Raw genomic sequence first — 17,840 nt, forward strand, 5'->3', positions numbered from 1 at the left:
ACTAGATGGATGGCTAGATTGGTGACTTTAGTCGTTAATCAAAATTCTCAGTGTTTTTACGCAAGTATCTTTTGTTGGTGTATTCAAAGGGAATCTGACTATGCAATGACAACCAGAAAAATGCCAAACACAAGTTGAAAAGCAGTCTGAACAATTATTGACAGATTTGGAGTGAATTGCAGTGTGAAATGACAGAGAGGATTCTGGATCCAGAAGCAGACTGAAGGGAGCCTAAGTGTATCAATTTTTTAATAAGGAAAAATTGAGAGGAGAGAAGAGGAGGAGCAAAGAGGAGTTCCTTTCCTTTGTTCCACAGGACAAAGGCACAGAGTTCCTACTCCTGTAGTTTCATTTCCAACAAGAGCTCCTCCTCTATCTACAGTACTTGTGACATGCTTGTCAAAAGGGCATAGAAGGACCAGGGTCCATCATTATTAGAATTAATTCAGAGGCTCACAACCCCTTATTTATAATGCCCCATACACCATTTAAAAACCACATTCCTCCATGCTCTTGCCTTTGTTTCATTCCCAATCCACAGCAGAGACAGAATAAAATTGAATTTAGCTGTTCCAGTGTTAAAGTCAACATTTGTATAAACAAGTTTACTGCTAAGATATATTGACAGACCCTCTTGCCTTAGAACATTATTTGAACTGCCAAAGAGAGCCAGGTTCTGCCACCTATATTCTACTGTTACCAATGAGTGCATTACAGGTTTAACCATAAGGAGGTTTGCATGGCTGTTTATTGTTTCTATTTCCATGCTGGCATAATGCCATGTTGCCTAAACTTCAATAAGCTATTTCTACTTCTCAGCAGCATTGCTGTTCCCTTGCAGCATTCACTGATTACTTTGCCCATTACATTCCACAACCGAGTGACAGGTTGCAGGCATGGGAGAAGAGTATGGGGTGAAGCAGGAAGGAGCTACTCTGATGTTTCCCAAGCCCTTTCTCTGCACCTGTCACATATCACTCAGGTTATTTCTGAACATGGGTCTAGAGTGCTAGACCCTTGTTCAAAAATAGCCCAAGTAGGGTCACAAGCATGGAACACTTCTGTGCTTGCAATGTGTCAGTCACGCATCCTAGGAGGTATCAAACTCTCCATCCTAGGCACCTGCCTAGACTTGCCCTACAGTATCCTAAATATATAGTTTATCTACCTCCCCGCCCTCCCTCCAATAGAGGAGAAGCAAAATCTTCCACTTTCCTTAATGTATCCCACAAGAAAACTTAAGGATCAAATTACCAGCTTGAAGGAAAAGAGGCACAATAGGACTCATCTGTCAATGAAGGGTAATTTAGGCTAGTGTATTTTTTAGGTAGTTCAGAGACTGGATTATAGTTTGTTAATAAGGGCATGAGGAAGAACTCAGATTGCTTGCAAGACAAATATAAATATCTGAATACATTAGAATGTCGTTAATCATCTCTGCTAATATTACCAACTCTAAACGTATCCAAAGGAGGTTATAATGATTTCTAGTACAGCTGAAATCTTCCTTTGTTTTCTGTTGTTAAAAAAAAACTGTTCTAAAAATACTATGATTTCTAAACAATTCATACTTAGACCAGCTGCCTCCTTACAGTCTCCTTTGTGATTAACTGCCCTTTGGCTGTTTCCATTCTTACTCTGCATTTCTTTGTTAGTGCAAAGTAAGTTCTAAGCTAAGCAAACATTTAAGTTTGAATGAAAACAAAGAGATGATCTCCGTCATGTGATAAATGGGGGTGGCTATAGGAAATGCACACGTGACTTCTAGCAAATTTATTTGATGGAGTAAAGAAAAATGGAACTATACTTACGTACTGTTCTGTACATGCCCTCCAGTGGTGGGATTCAAAATTTTTACTCCTGGTTCTGTGGGCGTGGCTTGGTAGGCATGGCAGGGGAAGGATCCTGGAAATCTCCATTCCCTACCCACTCCAGGGGGAGGATACTGCAAAATCCCCATTTCCTGCCAATCAGCTGGGAGTGGGGCCAGTCAGAGGTGGTATTTACTGGTTCTCTGAACTATTCAAAATTTCCACTACTGGTTCTCCAGAACTGGTCAGAACCTGCTGAGTACCACCCCTGATGCACTCTTCTACAGACATTCATTGATCTAGCTCTTGTTCTGCATGAAACTAGGTAAAGAGTCCAAAATAAAAAGAATGTCTAAAATCTAGTTTTTAAAAGGTTTTACAGAAGATAGCAATGTAACAATGCCCTCCCTTTTTAAAAATCAGGTAGTTTAAAATATGATTTAGCTAATACTCTTATTATTATGCCTTCATAAAATTGCTATACTTTTGGCTGATTTATCCATGCTATGGTCTTAACAGAATATCAGAGTTGGAAGGGACATTGGAGATCTTTTGGTCCAATCCCCTGCCCAGGCAGGAAACCTTATGCCATTTCAGACAAATTGTAGTCCAATCTCTTCTTAAAAACGTCCAGTGCTTCCACAATTTCTGGAGGCATGTTATTCCACTGATTAGGAAATTTCTCCTTAGTTCTAGGTTGTTTCTCTCCTTGATTGGTTTCCATCCATTGCTTCCTGCCCTGCTTTTAGGTGCTTTGGATAATAGCTTGACTCCTTCTTCTTTGTGGCAACCCCTGAGATATTGGAACACTGCCATCATGTCACTCCTAATCCTTCTTTTCATTAAACTAGACCTACCCAATTCCAGGAACCATGGTGGCACAATGGTTAGAGTGTAGTATTGCTGGCTAATTCTGCTGACTGCCAGGATCGATCCTCACTGGCTTAAGGTTGACTCAGCCTTTCATCCTTCCAAGGTCGGTAAAATGAGGACCCAGTTTGTTGGGGGTAATATGCTGACTCTGTAGACCACTTAGAGAGGGCTGTAAAGCACTGTGAAGCAGTATATTAGTCTAAGTGCTGCTGCCAGTGCTATTCTTTAATGCTTTAGTGCTAGTGCTATGTTATAGCTACCAGTCCCCTAAACATTTTGGTTGCTCTTCTTTGTACTTTTTTAGAGTTTCAATATCTTTTTTACACTGCGAGGCAAAAACTGGATGCAGTATTCCAAGTGTGGTCTTATCAAGGCATTATATGGTATATATAGTGTGGTATTAACATTTCATGTGATTTTGATTAAATCCCTCTTCTATCTGTAAGTCTTCTATATTTTCTTGGCTTTTTCTTGCACAAAGCCAGCTGGGTGATCTTGGGCCAATCACTCTCCCTCACACTTAGGAAGGAGGCAATGGCAAACCTCTTCTGAAAATTTACTAAGTAAACTACAGGGACCTGTTTAAGCAGTTGTTAGTAGTCAACACTCACACACATTCTCTCTCTCCCTCCCCCTCTCCCTCCCTCCCTCTCTCCTCCCCACTCTCTCATACACAGACCTGTTTTATATTAACCATAAGAAAATAAGAAAAAAACATAGAAGCAGAAATGGGAAAAATATTACATATGGAACATAATATTTGGACTACATGTAAAATCTGATGTGTCTTTACAGTAAAAACATTGACTGTATCCTTCTTCTGAAACCAGAAGAACATTCCAGTGAACACCTCAGGAGTCCAGATTTTTACCAGAACATTCAGTTTGTACCCTGTAGTTCATTCATTGCTATATATAAGTCATGCAGACTCAGGTGAGAAAAATCTTGTACACCAGTGGCCATCAAGAAGCACTGAAATTGAGGCACATCAGCCATCAACATTGGTAGGAGTCAGTGACGTGCAGTCAGGTGAGGCACCGCTCTCATCATGAAAAGAAATAAAAATGTAAAAGGAAAAAGCTGAGCTAGTTGCTGCCTCACCGTGGATGACTCTACTTAACTGTTTAAAAAAGCCTCTAAAAAAGCGCCCTCTACTATGAGGCAGGAGAACTGCATGCCTCATCTAGTCTGACTTTAGGCGTTTTATGATCACTCAAGCAGAGTTAAGCAAGGGTTAAAAGCCTAAAAATTCCTGACGTAGGGGAGGCACACAGTTCTCCTGCCTCATAGTAGAGGGCGCTTTTTTAGAGGCTTTTTTAAACAGTTAAGCTGAGACATCCACAGAAGCCAGGCAAAGAGCCATGCTGTAGCACACACACTTTCCCCCAGCCTCTTTCTTTTGGAAGGCTCGGATCGGCTCCCCTCTGGCTTCTCTGCCTCTCCTCTCACCCCAGCCTGCCAGCAGGAGATGAGTGGGTGGGCTTTATTGCATTCCAGGCATTTCCCACCCAGACAGCAGGCTGCATTTGCAATGGTGGAGGTGTTTGGAGAAGGCAGCAGGGGAATGGATGGGGTGGGGTGGCAGAGGAGCTGCTTTCAAGCCACTAGAAAAGATATTCAATCAAACTTTTCTGTGTGTGTATGTGTTTCTTTGAGAGTGAGTGAGAGAGGGAAGGGGGCAGGAGAGATAGTCCAATCCAACTTGTGTGTGTGTGTGTGTGTGTGTTTGAGAGAGGGGGAGGAAGGGAGAGAGGGAGGAAGGAGGGGAAGGGAAAAGAAAAAGAAAAAAGGAAACTTATTTCGCAAAGGAGAAAAACAAATCTGTCGTTTTAAATTGGAACTGAGCATGCCTGGCTGTGGAATTCTGGGAGTTGAAGTCCACAAGTCTAAAACTATTTGAAACCCACCACTGTGTCAGTGCCTCACCAGCCATAAACCTCACCGCACGTCACTGGTAGGAGTACCCTGCAAGACAGGTAAGTTGAGATACAAGTGCTCAGAATTCCCAGAAATATAAATATAATATAGAAAGCATGGTAATAAAATGAATGAGGCAGGAAAAATTACTATAATGTCTGTTTACTTCTATTATCTTGCTATGTTCATAGGCATCTGCCTTGCCCAGTTTTAAGTGGGCAAGTCCCAAAATTATCAGCCCCACAACTCAAAAAGATCAGCTTATTACTGTCCAGGCATAGGCCAAACTAAAATTCAGATATTTTAACTTGGAACTGAGATTTGAGCATTTTATACTAATCCAGATTTGAATCACCTGGAGCATTTCAGTTACAGTGATTTAAAGCATCATTTTCACTCTTTAAATTAGTAATTTTGCAGCCAGCATTGAATAGATATGGTAACCTCACACCAGGGCTAGGCAGTTATTCGTAAAAATCTAGACTCCAAACTCTTTCTACTGCATTTACCTTGATCTGCGAGAAAACTTTCATATACCAAACAAGTAGACTACAATCTTCCTTGCCACAAGGATGACATTTTAAACATGACAGTTCTCACTGCAGCTCAAAGAAGTCAGAGGTCTAGGCTTTGAATTCTAGTTTTTTTTCCCCCTGCTGCCCCTCTAAGTTAATGGGAGGAAATTAAAAAAAAAGTCAACATGGCTGCTGCAACCATATAATCCAGGGGTGTGAAACTGGTGGCCCGCAGACCGGATGCATCAAATGCAGGCCACCCCCCACCCGTTCCATGAATGGAAAAAAAATCACAAAATGTCACGCAAAGGCAATGTGTCATGGCGAGTTTGACACCTGTGAATTCATCAAAGTGCGATCTCTTTATTTACAGATATCCATCTATGTAAAAAAAAAAAAGGACAAAACTTTAATTTCCTGGACTTCCGGTTCCGGTGGCTGACGGCGATGGGCAAGTCTTGCTCGCCCCGCGCTTCCCCGGTGGGCTCCCCCACTCCTTGGGGGGCACAGGACGCCCCATAGAGGCTCCTGCCAGAGGGGTGGCACCGCAGGGGGTCCCTGGATTGGCGGCGGCCGGCGGGGGCCCCCCCGCCTCGCTCCAGGCACTGGGGAGCACGATGGGAAGACGCTCCGGCGTGTTCGCTGTGAGGCTGTGCGGAGAAAAAGAGAGCAGAAGGACATGGCTGCGGTGCGGTGAGGTGTAAACTTCCCTCCATTCCCCTTACCAAGTTGAAGAAACTGTCAGCAGTTTACGTTTTTTTCCTTTCGGCTTGATTTGGAGAGGCGCGGCTGGAGGGAGGGGATTTCCCCCCCCCCTCGGACAGGCGGCTTGAAACAATTCTGCTCTCAGCCCCAGGGGAAGGAGGAGGGGGAGAGCCAACCAATGATGTCACGCCCTTACTAAGTGAATTTTCGGATTTAATCCCATAACATAATGATGATCTGGAAACTTTGGGAACTTTGAACTTTGAAAACTTTGTTTTTGCCTCTAAATCCGAAGCTGGCAGGGCAAGATGGCACACTTCTGTTGTCTTTATGAACTGTGAAACCTGACTCCACCTTTAAAACTTCAGGCTTCCGGTCTTTGTCTCCGTGCTACTCAGACAAATCTCTTGTTGATTGCTTTCTTTTGAACTCCCTGGAATGAAAAACTTTGCTCTATTGCCAGGGTGATTAGAAAAAAATCCTCTTCTGCCTGGACCTTCTGTCTCCTGGACTCTCCTGGCTGTTCTGCCTCTCTGACTGATCATTCTCTATACTGACTGAACTCTTTACTCCATAAACAATGTCACCCCAAAAACCACCTCCTGGAAAGCCTGGCTTTGCTGCCTCTGCCCCGACATCTGAAACCTCCAGTCCTAGTACACAATCAACGATAACAGCTTTGATGCAACCTAAAACTACAGAGACGGAGTTTCAACAAATGTTCCAGCAACTCCTACAGGGACAAAAGGAAATAAAGAAACAACTGAAGGAGATGAAAGAAGAAATTAAAGAGAACCAGGCCCAAATTAATAAAAACTCACAGAGACTGGATCTTTTGGAGGGTGGGACGGCTGAGATGAGGGAGGGGATGGAAGGGGTGCAGAAGGGAAACAAAGAACTTGACACCCAACAGATGAAAATAGAGTTTGAGAGAATGTCCTTTTACCTTAGATTTCAAAACGTGATGGAGGCAGATGATGAAAATATAAGGGACATCATGACAAGCATTTTGGCTGAATACATCCAGAAAGAGAAACAACAGATGGGGTGGGAAATAGATCTGGTTTATAGAGTGAACTCAGCCTACGCTAGAACACATAATGTACCCAGGGAGGTACACATTAAATTTCTCAGAAAAAGTACAAGAGATGAAATTCTGAGTGCACAAAGGGGGCAAGCCTTGACATACCAAGATAGGGAGATAACCATTCTGAAACAGATCCCCAAGAAAGTGAGGGAAAAAAGAAAAAGCTATTCGCAATTAGCGAATAAATTATACCAGAAGGGGGTGTGGTTCAGATGGTTGATGCCTGAAGGTATGCTAATATTCTGGGAGGAGACAAGAGTTAGAATTAATACACCCATAGAGGCGCAGGCCTTTATGGAAAAAAACAAAGTACTCCTAGAAAAACCAGATGATCCTGCAACAGACATACAGGACACGGGAGGGGCCGGAGCTCTGTCGGCGGGGTGAGATGGGGCAATACCGAGAAAACTCAGATCACAAAAATGAGCAAGAAAATCCACATGATATAAACTGATCAAAACTACTAACTGAATTTATATGCTGACTATATGTTACTACTTAGTAATGAATTTTGTGTAAATGTATACTATGAGTATGGAGGGAGGGGGCACCTACTGCACATCGCAACTGCCAAAATTTGTAACCTTTCCTTTACCTTTTTCCCTTGTAAAATGTTAAAAAAACCAATAAAACTTTGTTTAAAAAAAAACAAACTTTAATTTCCTGATTATAGTCATCCTCTTCCCTTTTTGTCCCCTCCCTGGATATTTCTGATTAACAGAAACTTGACAAATATCTTGATGGTCTTGGGAAGCAGCTGAAATATGTTTAAATACAATTCTTTCTAATCTGGGAACTTTTGATTCTGGCATTGCCACTTTTAGTCTGTATCCAGATGTGTCCACAGATCAATGGTTCTCCTGTCCATCGAGTCCTTTTTCTTTCCTCCATGCAAATATTATCATCTTGGTCCTCAGGCAGTCCAATGAAGAAAGCAGTCTTTGGACACCCTGTTAAATTTCAGAGTCTTAACTGCAAATGGATTAAGGGCTCTTTGATCTTTTAAATTCGGTTTAGGACTTATCTCAAATACTTAGGAATTTGATGTAACTACTATGGCTTTTTTGTGAAGCTATTTAATCAGGTCAAGCTAAAGTAACTTTAAAACAAAGGATTTTAGATACAGAAGATCAACTGAAAATTAAAGGAGGACTAGGGGCGACATGATAGCTGTGTTCCAATATCTCAGGGCTGCCACAAAGAAGAGGGGCCAACCTATTTTCCAAAGCACCAGAAAGCAAGGCAAGAAATAGTGGATGGAAACTAAGAAGCAACCTAAGGATAAATTTCTTGATAGTGAGAACAATAAACTAGTGGAATTCTCAACCTGCATTCATGATATGGTATGAAAAAAGGCTAGAAAAATATTTGGCTTACATACAAGTAAAATGAAGAACTACCTCTAAGTGATTGTGAATATGCAAAGATTTTTTCTTACCCCATCAATTTTACTCAGACTTTAAATTAAACATTTCCCCCCTGGCATATCTCCAAATGTAGCTAAATGTTGATCTATATCAGTGATGGCGAACCTATGGCACGCATGCCACAGGTGGCACGCGGAGCCATTTGTCAGGGCACGTGAGGCACTGGCCAGCTGATTTCACCCTTTTTTAAAGCCATTTTTCGCCCTCCCCAGGCTCCAGAGGCTTTATAGGAGCCTGGGGAGGGTGAAACGAGCCTCCCCCGCCCCCCCCCCCCCGGAGGCCCTCCAGAGGCTTCAGGGACCATCCGGAGGCTTCCCTAAAGCCTTCGGAACTCTTAAAACGACCCTCCGAGCAAACCGGAAGTGACTTCCGGAAGCCTCTGAAGCCTGGGGAGGGCGAAAAAAGCATGTAAAAATGGGGGGGTCACACCTGTTGTGCGCGCATGCACATTGGGGGTCGCGCATTGCATTATGGGTGTGGCACGCTCGCACATGACCCCCCTGCTCTCCCCCCACTTGTGGCACGCGAGCCAAAAAAGGTTCGCCATCGCTGATCTATATAGAATAGTTTCCATTTATGTTTCTTTTTCTAGTACAGTACCATTGAATGGAAATAAGCACAAATTTATTACATGCATTAAATAATGATTATAGCACAGTAGCTGTCAGTGCTACTTGGTTTTGTGTGTGTGTATGTGTTTGTGTTGCATGTGTTGCATGTGTTAATGACATAATATACTTTTCTTGGTAGCCATGTACTTGGAGTCCTAAAAAAACCTTTTTCTATTTTACTTTTGATGTAGAATTTGAAAGTAATAATGCAACTGTTATATGAAGACATCATACTCTTATTGTACAGCAACTGACTATATCCAGTAGTTGGCACTGCAGGATCACATTAGGAATGTTATGGCACAAACATGTTTGCATTACCTGAAGATTGCTTTGGGCCAGAGTACTTTAAGTGACAAATTCCAAAAAAGATGGGCTTTGGCTATGGAAACTCCAGAGAGCTCTTCTAATAATAAGAAAGCAATAAACATGCTGGTACTATCCCATGCACAACGAGCACAAGCTCATGCTGGAAAGATTTTCCATTTCTGAAATACATACATTTCCATATATTTCTTCTCTGCTTGCATTAGAAAACTCTTAGGGGGAAAAAGCACCTTAAGTATGTGCATGACATTAGCTATAGTGAAGAAAAAATGGGAGAATATATGAATGTGTGCGCATACAGTTAGTCCTCGACTTACAACCACAATGGAAACCAGAATTTCTGTTAAGCAGGGCAATTGTTGAGTTTCTATCCAATTTTACCATTTTTTGCCATGATTGTTAAGTGAATCATTGCAGTTGTTGTGAATCGTGTGATCGTTAAGCAAATCCCCCATTGACTTCGCTTGTTGGAAGGTGGCTGGGAAAGTCGCAAATGGCAATCACATGACCCGGGAGACACTGCAACCATTGTAAACACCTGCTAGTGGCCATTTTAAAAGGGCTTACCAGATTTTGCCTGCAGAACTCCAGATCACCAACAGATGGCAGCAAATACATAACATAAATTGCGAATGCTTCTTCAAATAACTGTGTGCTATTGATTTTGCAGTTCCAGACTGTAATGAGTATTTTTTTCTCTTCCCAAACAGAAATCTTATCTAATAGGATCTGTGAGAATGTACACAGGTCATCAAATATGCCCCTGAACTGAGCTGTCAGAGAAAGAGTGGCCATGTTTGGGGAAAAGAGTTATTAATGGTGTCTCTTAGTGTTTTAAGGACTTGAAATCCAACAAAATGCGTATCTTTTCTTTTCACCAATTTGTCTTTCTGGTTTCTTGGTTTCATAATGTTTACCACACAAGTGTTCTGATTTTCTTTAGCTTTTATTGTATTGTTGGACAGAAAGAACTGATTGTGCAGAAACTAGAAATTTAACCAAAAAGTCTGATTAGCGAACTGCTGTAGAGACAAATTCATGTGAGGGGAAGAAAGAAATGAGAAGTGGAAAAAGCTTCATCACTCAGGGTGCTACAGGGATCAGAACCAGTGAGAAGCTGGTAATGTTCCAGTTCATCAAAACCATCAATATTTTTTACGGTATTGTTCTGATGGCATAGTCTTGTAACCATGAGAGCAATAACTCTGTCTCAAAGAATAATGAAGCTACTTGTAGTATATTATATTCTTATGATCTAACATACAAATTATTTTTAATTACTATTAAATACTATAAATAAATATTTCTAAATTTATGATATTTCTCAATTATTTCCTTTGGTTCAAATGTTTGGGAGCTGCAAACAAGGGATTATGTCTCCAGAGATCAAGATAAGTCCTAGAGAAGCCCTGAGAAAATGAGACCTTTCAAGGTACTGCTGTTGTTTTAGTTGTCATCCTACTGTTGGGGGGGGGGGGAGGAATATACATTTCTGGTGTCTTGATTATGTGGATGTTTTTGAGAGTAGAAATCTAGTGAGCTACAATGAGTGAAACAGGTTTATGACTTTAACAGAAAGGTCTATTTAAGGAAATCCATTGGGAGGAGGGAAACAGGAGAGTCAGCAACTGTGAGTGTGTACATATGCATTCACACACACACACATATGCACGCACGCACACACAAAAGCTCCTCTGTGCATTCATGCCTTGGAAACAAAGGCAGAAAGAAAAGCATGAGATTAGCAATCTCATAGACAAAGACCAGACACACACAGAGAGAAACAAAGAGAAAACACAGAATAAATCTCTAAATCTCTATCTATATGGACCCCTTGTGGTCAGTAGGAGCTTGGGTGTTAAAATAATCAGAACCACTGAAATCAAATGTTTAATATTTGTACTTTCTCCGATTCCCACAATTGCAAAGGAAACAAGTGAGATATCTCATAAAGGTAGCAGGTGAGCCTCTCCCAAAACTGTCTTTAGTGTTGCTGACCGCAAACTTACTTCATAGATTTTTTCCCCCCACATTGGCTTATATAAAGAAAAGAAAATGAGACATGGTGGCATTGTGGCTGTTGCAGACAGCACAACTCCAGCCTAGCTTCATTGACTGCTGCTGGCACACAGTAGTGAGATCACTGGCCAAGAAATGAAATGACCACTTTATTCAATTCATTCTGAATCTTTAAACTATGCAACCAAAGGAATTGGGCTTAGCAGAGCTACATAGCATAAAAGAGGAAATGAAAAGTGAAAGTGTCCTCCACTTTTGTTCTCTCTTATTGGCTGGATGAAACATCATACTAAGACTGATTTAACCAAAGTTTCTTGAGTAATTCAGAAGATCTAAACCATAAAACAAAAATGTGTGTGATTCCCACTTTCATTTTTTATGGACACTAAAGAGGCATTTTCACAGACACATTGGTGATAGGAAGCAGGATTTTTATATTTTTCAGATTAAGAGAGGAGTGAAATGCAAAATTGATGCCTTGGGTTCCATTGAAACTTTTAGAAGTGAATTGTAGCATCATTAATATTATAAGCCATCCAGAATTACCCTGTGGTAAGATGGGTGGCTACTGGAATTTTTAAATAAAATAAATAAAGTAAAGTAAGTAAAATAAAATAAAAGATCTGGGTTTGACATAAAAAGGAGATACAAAAGTGGGGCTGTGATGCCATTCCTGTGGTAAACAATGATTTATAAACTATAGTGGCTCAGTATAATTTTGAAGCTGGGCCAAAACCAAATAAATAATGATGGCTACAAGAAATGTATGAACGCATGAGAAGGAGTAATCAAGCAAATTCAGCTGCTTGTTAGAAAAACAAGAACATCATCTCTATCTGCTCACTTCATTATTCATTGGTTGATGTGTGCCAACTGGACTCCAAACTCATCACTACACCATTCAGGGTCACAGAGGTCAGATGAAAGAACAGCAAAATGGGTGGTCTGTGATGGGTCTTTATGCTGTTTAAGTCTTTCTAAGTAACCAATTACAATTGATTAAGAGTTTCCCACAAAGGGGTTCAGTTCCAACCTCTATTTCGTGACCAATATGGACAAGACTAGGAGCATTGGGATTGACTCTGAGGGTCATAAGGCATGTTGTGTACATTTAATTACTGTTACATAGAATTTTTGCCCTGAAACATAATAGTCTTTAGCTGTATTTGACTGTCCACTGATTCCGCTGGGTATTGCCAACGCCCTGAAACAGTGAGTTACAATTACAAAAATGCTTGACAAGATGAGTTAAAGACTGACCAGTTGTGTTTGTCTAACTCAATAACCCTGGTTATTGTGAATACAGCTTTTCATGAGATGACGGGGGTGGGCTAGAATGTAGCTCATTTGGTTAGTGTCAAGATTCAGTGTACTCTATGCCAGAAAATTATTTTTAATATAATTAGATTCGAGTCCCCTTGGGGAGAGGGGGCGGTCTATAAATTCTAAATAAAGTAAATAATTAGATTATTAAAATTATTATGTTAGACTGAACAACAGAAGAAAAAGATTTAGGGGTGCTCATAGCAGATGACTGTAAAATGAGCAAACAGTGTGGCCAGGCAGCTGTGAAGGCAAACAGAATTCTGGGATGCATCATTAGAGGGATCACCAGTAGGAAAAAGGAAGGGCTAGTCTCTCTCTATAGACTTCAGTCAGGTTCCATATGGAATATTGTATTCAGTTCTGGAGACCTCACTTTAAAAAAGATATTGATAAGATTGAGCGAGTTCAGAGATGGGCAACAAAAATGGAACAAGGTCTAAGGAACAAAACGTACCAGGAGAGACGTATCAGGAGGAATTGTATATGTACAGCCTGGAGAACAGAAGGGATGGGAGCGGGCATGAATAAGGTTCCAGAAGGCAGTGTTTTCAATATTTAGCAAAAACCAAGACCACAGGGTATAATCTCAAATAGAAAGAAGGGAAGTTCAAAAGTAAAGTTAGAAAATATTACTTCACAGAAGAGTAGTAGAAGCTTGGAAACAATTTCCAATCGAGGTAACGGATCAGTCATCAGTAACTGAGTTTAAATATGCTTGGGATAAATAGGAATGATATCATCATTCAACAAAAATAAAAAACAAATATAAACATAAAAAATTATTCAAAAACCCCCCTCAAAGGGTAGACTTGATGGATCACTAGATCTTTTTCTATCATCAGTTTTCTCTGTTTCTGTGAAAATGGGACTACTTCATTTAAGCATGTTTTGGTAATTCCAGCAAAGGGTGGAAACAATCACTGCCTTGCACATTAACCTGTTTCTGTCAACCCAAAAGAATCAAACTCAGAGATGGGGCAGACAAGAAAGTCCCAGGTGTTTCTTGCCCAGAAGGTCCTTTTTCATTATTATGTTGGAGAAAGATTGCTACTTACTTACTGGCTGGGTTCATATAAATCACGATAACTAAAACCTGTGTCATACATCTAATTTTTGTGTTCATGTATCTACATACTTTTTTGAAATAATTAAACCATATGATGCCTGATGGTTAAATTCCCGAGCCCATTTTAACTTAGTCTGGAACTTTGGAAGCATTCCTTCTAGATGAAAATGTAAATTGTCGATTTTGAGATTGCCGGTTTCCTTTAATGAATTGCTTTTTTGTCAAGATGGACTAGGTACAGACAGGATTAACCTTCAGTTGGTTTTGCAGAGAGAGAGAGAGAGAGAGAGAGGAGGAGAGGAGGGGAGGGGAGGGGAGAGGAGAGGAGAGGAAGAGAGAGAGAGAGAGAGAGAGAGAGGAGAGAGAGAGAGAGAGAGAGAGAGAGAGAGAGAGAGAGAGAGAGACTAGACTAGACTAGACTTTAACATAAACCCCACCTTGAATTCTACCTTCAGAAATAAACTACATATAGAACTGAATATACAATTCAATGCTGCATTCAGAATAAGAGCTTACACAAAAGGAGATTTCTGGAAGATTCAATACAACAATCTGACTGCCTCCAAGCATGACTTTAATAGACAACTATGACAAGATGCAGCCTGTGAGTGTTTAAAGGTGATGTGGGGTGTATTTTGAACTTTCAAGCATCATAAACATTTCAGTGTGGTCTTTGCTAAGACAAGGCAAGAGCTGGGAATGACTCAGTGACCTCCTGGGTCTACGGAGAATGCAAGAACAGGGAAGATGTGATGGACTTTGAATAGATTGCCCGAATGCTTGGGGTAGTAGGGTACATCTATATCCTACCGAGGGCGGAGAAAAGGGTCTCTTCTTCCCATCTCACTTTGAACGGCTTCTCCCCTGGGACCACACGACGCAGTTCTGCAGCAAGGGGGCCGCCCTAACCTAAGCCAAGCTCCTCCTCCTGTTGGCTGCGGTCAACAGGCTGGTCTGCTCGTTCAGCCAATCAAATGGCGGGCAGGGCTAGTGGGCGGGGCGCTCGGTGAACCTGCAGGAGTCGCGCATCCCCAGAGAGCGCAGCATCAGTACCACAAGCCGGAGAAGACCGTGGTGAGACGCCCCTCAGCTCTGCTAGCCGGTGGGAACCACAGCCGGAGCTTTGCCAATGATAGTGCCGGCCCCAGCCTCTCCCAGTCGAGAGCGGATTGCAGAAAGCCTTTGAGGTAAGCCGCAGCCCTTCCATTGTCCCGTAGGATTGCTGAGCTACCGCCCTCCTCTTTCGCAGTGCTGGCTCCTGGGGGATCGGGATCGGCGTGGGTGGGGGCGGCCCGGAGCCGCGGATCTTAGGCGTTCTGCGGTGAACGCGGCGTCTAGTGGCGCATCGCTCTTCCTCGCCTGCTGGCTGGGTTTCAAGGAGAGACAATGGAATGGAGCGCGTTCCCGGCGGATGCCTCGTTGAATTCATTGAGGTTGAGAAACGGGTGTGCGTTTGGTGTGCTTGTCTAGTCATCGAGCTATGCACCTGGCCACTGTTTCCAGGAGGTATTAAAAGGCAACACAATGCCGTATATTTGTTTATCCTTCCCCCCAAATTAGAAGCAGAGCATTCGGGTTTGGGCGTCCATGTATGTATGAGTGATGTCATGGCAGATAAGAGCAGCAGGGAAAAAAAGACATTATAATGGAGAATGATGGGGTACTAGCTCTTAGCAAAAGAAATTGCCTGTGGGCCAAGTAGTAGTCAGATGCCAAGGCTGATCCTCCTCGCCTTGGGCTTTATTTATTTTTTATTGGAGAAGCAAAACACCCAGTTATAAGGCCTTTGGTAAAACCCAGCCTCCTGTGCTCTTTCATCATTCGTCATTCTTCTTGATCCATCAGAAGGAGGGAGACACCCTTTCTCTTTGGGCAGGTCTTAGGCTTTTGCTCTTCGGAGATACTCTTATTGTTAGTAGCAGTTTATTTGGTAGGCGAGCTTCTAAAATACACCCAGCCTGGAAAGAAATATTGGTAATAAACACCACCCCACCCCACATGCCCTGCACCAGTGGCTGTGACTGAAGGCCATAAAGAGAATGCAGAGTCATGAGGACGGGGCAAGAACCTGCCAGTTCATGAAATGCATATCTGAGATGCATTAATCGCCATAATTAACTTAATTCCAGGGCTGGACCTAAGCACACTTTTTATTTGAAAAAGGATTGGGGGGGAAGGGTGGGGGTTAACATTCAAAATGTCTGCTCTGTAGATAACAGATTAGTTTCATTCCTATCTGCTTATGGAAAAGCCAGTCATTTATAATATTATTTTCTTTATGGATGTTCTACAAAAATCTTCCAAGACATTTTAGAGGAAAATGGTAACATATGTAAATCATTTAAAGATGCTATATTATAAGATTATACTGAAGCAGTTCTAGTGGACTAAAAGTGAGTGCTTTGTCATCTGACACAGCTGAGGAAGGGAAAAGGTCTTCAGAATCTTTTTTTAAAAAGAGGTTTGGTGTAAGCGGAGGATCGGGTGGTATATCATGTCAGCCATTTTACATGAATTAGAGCCTGCACTGCTGTAGCAACAGAATCAACACTGGATTAAATGCTGGTATTACAGCACTACAGGGTCCTGTTATACCTTCCTAGTAAGTGTTTATTGTATGCAAATGAAAACTATGCTCATCTTCTTTCTTAAAGAAAAATATCTGGTGGCATTGAAACTAACTTTTAAGAAGCCTTACATGTAAACAATACACACACACACTGATGCAAGTTGGTTGAATTTGGAAGTTTCTAAGGCAAAGGGGAATAAATTTAAACTATAAGCATTTGTACTATGATTAGTTACATCACCTAGTTTATACATTGTAGGATAATACATCCATTGTCTAATAGTTCCCGAGAGTGGAAAACCTGATGAGAAAATGGACATCTTGCTTCCAAGAAGAAATGTTGCATCTTTGACAATAACTTTGGAATCTTCTAGGCATGAGATAGACAACAGAGGTGATATTTCTAGAAGGATAAATACAGGGGATGTTTACAAGGTCTCATAAGAAGTGATACAAGGCCATTTTAGGAACAGTTTGATTGCAGAAATATGGCTGAATATATTGACTTGAGCTTGTGTGCTGAGACTTGAGTAACATGTTTTTCCTTCCTTGAAGTATAGTGCAATTGGGTTTGACAATATGAATTAAGGAAATTCTTTATACTCCAGAGATATAAACAGATAGAAATAGAAGCAGAAGTAAATGCAATCATTTTCTAAATTAATATGTTCATGCTATAGTTCCTAAACTGGGCAGACATTTGTCAACAGTATCTTCAGCATTGTGGATCTTCTGTAAGTGCTTGTGATATCTTTTGGATGATTTATGACTCTCTGCTTTTCTCACTATCAGGAAAAAGGAAGGTCAGTTTAGGATTGTAGGCCTGATGCAGTATAATGAGCAAAAAGTAATAATATTTTACTCTGAATCGTACATAAGACAGATAATCACTATGTAGAATATGATTCTGTAATTTCTCTTTTTCTCTCAATTTTTGTTTTGCTTCACCTTTTAATGCCACTGAAATAGTGACTAGATTATTCATTTTGCAGCACAAACTTTGAGTCTTTTAAAAGATGCGAGTGAGATTTCATCCACAATAGCCATTTGACAAGATTACATTCTAGCCCTATAATATTTTATCTTATTATTAATGAAGCTGCCAGTCTAAGACATAATGAAAATAAATTAATTCAGGAGTTTTTTAATTATCAGAAATTCAAATAATGTAAATTTCCATCTACATTGGAAATACAGAGATAGAGGTTAAGCTTAGTGGCTTACACATTCTGAGTCTTACATCTTGTTCAGCTGAACGGGACTGGAATTAATGATAAACTATTAGGTTAAAGTTAAATTCAACTAATTAATGCGTATGACAGCATTTCCAGATCTCAGGCCTATAGCTATATTATGTTTTCTTTTTATTGCATTACTTTTTGACGGCATTGCAGAAAATCAAAAACTCTTTTACCTTTCAAATATTTAAATTATATTCATAGATATTGTCTCTCTACATGTATTCATTATATAAATCCATAAATATAATATACAGTTCATATTAGAGAACCAATGGAACTGTAAGGTAGTGTGTTATCCTGAGTCATATTGTTGGTCCACTTAAGCTAGTATTAGATAGTTTGACTA

The 17,840-nt window shown here is 40.9% G+C and overlaps 2 protein-coding genes across 7 annotated transcripts in view; one reads left to right on the top strand and one right to left on the bottom strand.

Annotated features, from left to right (window-relative positions):
* AGXT (alanine--glyoxylate aminotransferase) overlaps positions 1–14,546 on the bottom strand; it is a 34,341-nt gene extending 19,795 nt beyond the window's left edge. The window contains exon 1 of the mRNA XM_081954360.1: positions 14,495–14,546. Coding sequence (XP_081810486.1) covers positions 14,495–14,526 — 32 coding nt within the window. The 5' untranslated portion in view covers positions 14,527–14,546. The remainder of the gene's footprint in view (positions 1–14,494) is intronic.
* Positions 14,547–14,733: 187 nt separating this feature from the next.
* The window catches only part of KIF1A (kinesin family member 1A), a 106,887-nt gene continuing 103,780 nt past the window's right edge, over positions 14,734–17,840 (top strand). For 5 of the 6 annotated variants that reach the window (XM_081955630.1, XM_081955634.1, XM_081955633.1 and 2 more), the window contains exon 1: positions 14,734–14,871. The gene's annotated coding sequence lies outside the window, so the exon portion shown is untranslated. Of the gene's footprint in view, positions 14,872–15,069; positions 15,191–17,840 lie in introns of those variants that run through there. The other variant, XM_081955632.1, reaches the window with a different exon arrangement.

This window comes from Natrix helvetica (genome assembly GCF_964273705.1).
Source record: "Natrix helvetica genome assembly, chromosome: 5".
Lineage (NCBI taxonomy): Eukaryota > Metazoa > Chordata > Lepidosauria > Squamata > Natricidae > Natrix > Natrix helvetica.